This window comes from Wyeomyia smithii, chromosome 2 (assembly GCF_029784165.1).
Source record: "Wyeomyia smithii strain HCP4-BCI-WySm-NY-G18 chromosome 2, ASM2978416v1, whole genome shotgun sequence".
Classification (NCBI taxonomy): domain Eukaryota; kingdom Metazoa; phylum Arthropoda; class Insecta; order Diptera; family Culicidae; genus Wyeomyia; species Wyeomyia smithii.
The window spans coordinates 143,164,510-143,168,476 of NC_073695.1; the positions used below are offsets into that span (position 1 = coordinate 143,164,510).

The 3,967-nt window shown below is 43.1% G+C and overlaps 1 protein-coding gene across 1 annotated transcript; it reads left to right on the forward strand.

Annotated features, from left to right (window-relative positions):
- The first annotated feature begins 284 nt into the window (after positions 1 to 284).
- LOC129720004 (uncharacterized) lies at positions 285 to 2,034 on the forward strand. Its single transcript, XM_055671414.1, has 2 exons — positions 285 to 1,460; positions 1,591 to 2,034. Exons 1-2 carry the CDS (start codon positions 285 to 287, stop codon positions 2,032 to 2,034), a joined length of 1,620 nt encoding a protein of 539 aa, XP_055527389.1.
- The last annotated feature ends 1,933 nt before the right edge of the window (positions 2,035 to 3,967 follow it).

Here is a 3,967-nt window from a genome sequence, read left to right on the forward strand (position 1 = left end):
CGAGCTGATTGCCCTCACGGAAACTTGGCACCCAATCATCGCATTTATTCGGTTCGGAGTATGAGGGCTTCCGCTGCGACCGTGGCTCCATTAACAGCCTAAAAAGGACCGGCGAAGGTGTGCTTATCGCTGTCCATCGTCGTTTAAAAGCAAACGTGATCCATGAGAACTCGTGGAGTATTCTTGAGCAGGTATGGGTGTCCGTCCAACTATCTGGTCAGAAATTATTCCTTTGTGTCGTTTATTTTCCACCGGATCGAACACGCAACAAGCAATTGATTGATATGCATATCCAGTCGATGTCAACGATAGTCTCCAGAGCCAAACCGTGTGACGAAATAATTGTTATCGGGGACTTTAATTTACCTAGTTTGTTTTGGCGCCCCTCTCGAGACGGATTTCTTTATCCCGACCCGAATCATTCAACATTCCATGCCTACGCTCTGGATCTTTTGAATGGTTACAGCGCTGCAGGACTGCAGCAAATCAACTGCAATGCAAACAAGAATGGGCGTTGTCTAGATCTTTGCTTCGTCAGCATTAATGATACGACACCGCTGCTAGCTCTCGCACCTGATCCTCTCGTAAAAAACGTTGCTCACCACCCGGCACTTGTTTTGTCGCTTGACGATCGATTCAAAGTCGAGTATCGGGAGCCTCGCACTCGACTTAAGCTCAATTTCCGGCGAGCCGACTTTGACGGTTTGTTAAACGCGCTGCTAACAGTTGATTGGATTGCCGTTTTAAATCCATCCGATATCGATTTGGCTGTTAACGATTTTTCTTCCATTTTGAACGACCTAATAGATGCGTTTGTGCCGAAAACACGATACAGATCGCATAAATACCGTCCCTGGCAATCACCAGCATTGCGTCGTTTGAAAAAATTGAAAAACTCCGCGTTGAAGCGGTTCTCAGCGACAGGCGCTCTTTTTCTTTGCGATCACTACCGAAAGCTGAACTACGAGTACAAAAGACTTCGTCGACGGTGCTACTCGAACTACAGACGCCATATAGAAGGCAAACTGAGAGCTGATCCGAAGAAATTTTGGAACTTCGTCAACGAACAACGGAAGGAGTCAGGTTTACAATCCACGATGGAATGGGCTGGTGAGAAAGCCGATAATGTTGCTGCTATTTGCCGAATTTCCGCTGCAAAATTCTCAAGCGTGTTCAGCAACGTAATACTAACAGATGGAGAAATTTCTGATGCTGCTAATAACGTCCCTTTCCCTGGGCACTCCATGGCTTTGATCAACATTGACGATAACGCAATCCTTGCTGCTTCTAGAAAATTGGGCCCGGATGGAATCCCAGCTACGATGCTTAAGAAATGCATTACTGGATTGCTTACACCGCTCACCCATTTGTTTCGTTTGTCACTTACGACTGGTCGATTCCCTACAACCTGGAAGCAGGCCTTCCTGTTCCCGGTTCATAAAAAGAGCGATCGCTCGAAGGTAGATAATTATCGAGGCATTTCTGCTTTGTGTGATATTTCGAAGCTTTTTGAGTTAGTCGTTCTTCAACCATTTTTTTTCTCATTGTCAACGCACTATTGCGGACGACCAACACGGATTCCTTCCCAAGCGATCCTGTGCTACAAACTTGCTCTGCTTGACTAGCTTCGTGTTCGCCAGTTTTGTTCACCGACATCAAACGGACGTTATCTACACGGACCTTTCGGCTGCCTTCGACAAAGTGAATCATCGAATCACCGTTGCCAAACTCGATCGATACGGATTCAGTGTTAACTTGCTTTGCTGGTTAGAGTCCTACCTGTTGGGGCGAACTCTCAGAGTGAAAATCGGTGACGAAATCTCCCAACCATTTGTCGCTACTTCCGGAATTGCCCTTGGTAGTCATCTTGGCCCATTGGTGTTTCTGTTGTATTTACATGATGTATATCACTCGCTAAAATGTCCTCGTCTCGCGTTCGCTGACAATTTGAAGCTGTTGACGGAATCAAGAACGTCGATGACGCCACTTATCTCCAACAACAACTCAACTTATTCGCACGTTGGTGCAAGCTAAACTGCATGGTACTTAACTCTGAGAAATGCTCAGTAATAACGTTTACTAGGAAACACCGTCCGCTACACTTCGATTTCATATTAGATGGGTCTTCTATACAGCGAGTCGATCACGTCAAGGATCTTGGAGTTTTCCTCGATACCAAACTGACATTCAAGCAACATATATCGCTTATTGTTGCTAAAGCCTCTAGACAACTGGGATTGGTTTGTCGCATGACACGAGATTTCAGAAATATACAATGTTTAACAACACTCTATTGCTCGCTTGTTCGGTCCTCATTGGAATTCTGTTCCACCGTTTGGATTCCTCCAAACCCGATACGAGGACCGCTGCCAGCTTCTCCAGCTCGATACTCTTCAGCTTCGCCGCGAAACAGCGCGTGCCATGGTAGTCTCGAATGTTTTAACTTCACGGATCGATTGCCCGGCCATTCTTCGCCTGATCAATCTAAACGCGCCATCCAGAACCCTGCGGAGGTCATCTGCGTTGCAACTACCTTTTCGTCGCACCAATTACAGTGCTAACAGTGCCATCATTATTGGTATTCAACGAGCCTTCAACCGGGTGTCATCTGCTTTCGACTTTCATTTATCGCATCGAGTCCTACGTACAAAATTTGCATCTCTGTTTCGTAATGTTTTATATATGAATAACTATTAGGACTAGTTTAATAATGTCTGTTGGTAAAGATGAATAAATAAATAAATAAGTTAGTTGATTAAGCGAATAAACCGGAATTAAAGACAGTCTCCTTTTGTATGACAATTTCATATTTTCAAAAATTTGCTGTAGTTTCTGTTGATCATCTATTTGATAGGACAAGCTTTGGAACAGTCTTTACATATCAGACAGATATACGCTAAATCGTTCATTTTCTTTTTGCTTTCGTTCTTTGATAGCATCTTCGACTGATTTGTCTTGATTAGGGTTTTCGTAGTTTAGTCTAAGATAATAGAGAAGATGGTTCCAAGTTTGGAACTTTTCCCAATACGTGAAAACCACTTTCTAGCTTATCCTGTGAAAAAAAGATACGATTGCTGAAGAAGTTGGTCGTCTGAGACCTGATTTGCTCTAGCCAATATAGTGACTTGTCTAATGAAATCTGCTACTGATAGCGATCGATGACTTTGCTCGCCACTAAATTGGATTTGCCATTTTTCCATATTGGTTTTAAGATAACCTTCGTTATAAATGCGATTAACATTTATATTCTGATGGAAATTTGATGCATTCAACGTGTTTCGTGAGTTACTATTAAGAAGAGGGAAACTCTGTCTTGCTCTCGCGTTTCCTATCGGGTTATTTCTATTTGGCTGGGGGATTGGTGTTTCGGGCCACGATGCCTGATTGTTTATCGGGGAACGACGCGGTGAAAGTGTCGGGGTTCCCATTTGGTCCATTTCATCAAGGTAATCTGAAATTGATTGTCTACACCCAACGCAAACGGGGAATATTTTATTACTTTTGGGCAATTTTTTATTACTTTTTGTGTCTTATGACTGCGCATTATACACAAAAAGTAACAAACAAAAAGTAATAAAAATTATGACGGCCACACGCTTGTATGTGTTTCTGCAGGAGGACATACAGCCAAGCACCGCAATGCATGTGTTGGCAAGACTTCACTCGCTGCATTTGTATTGATGCAATGATCTGGTTCATTTTTGTCTCCCTTCATCCACACATAATCAGAATCTCAACCGTCAACCTCAAATGTCCAATTAGAGACACTTTCGTTTCGTCCCCCAGTGTTTACTTGAAATGGAAATATGTAATACTGTCTGACCAGAGTTGCCGAAGTTGCGAATATTGTTCTGGATGGGCACGAGTTTTGTATATTCAAACAGGTCCAAATGAGTTTCCATGAACCAATGATTATGTGCTGTAAATAGCTTGCAAGAAAGCGAATGTTTTTATTTTTCTCTAACGC

What these genes read in the sequence shown, in the direction of transcription:
- LOC129720004 (XM_055671414.1), top strand. Translation starts at nt 285, where the DNA reads ATGCATATCCAGTCGATGTCAACGATAGTCTCCAGAGCCAAACCGTGT. An exon ending in AAAAGAGCGATCGCTCGAAG is followed by an intron (nt 1,461 to 1,590) that starts GTAGATAATTAT and finishes TTCCTTCCCAAG; the next exon opens with CGATCCTGTGCTACAAACTT.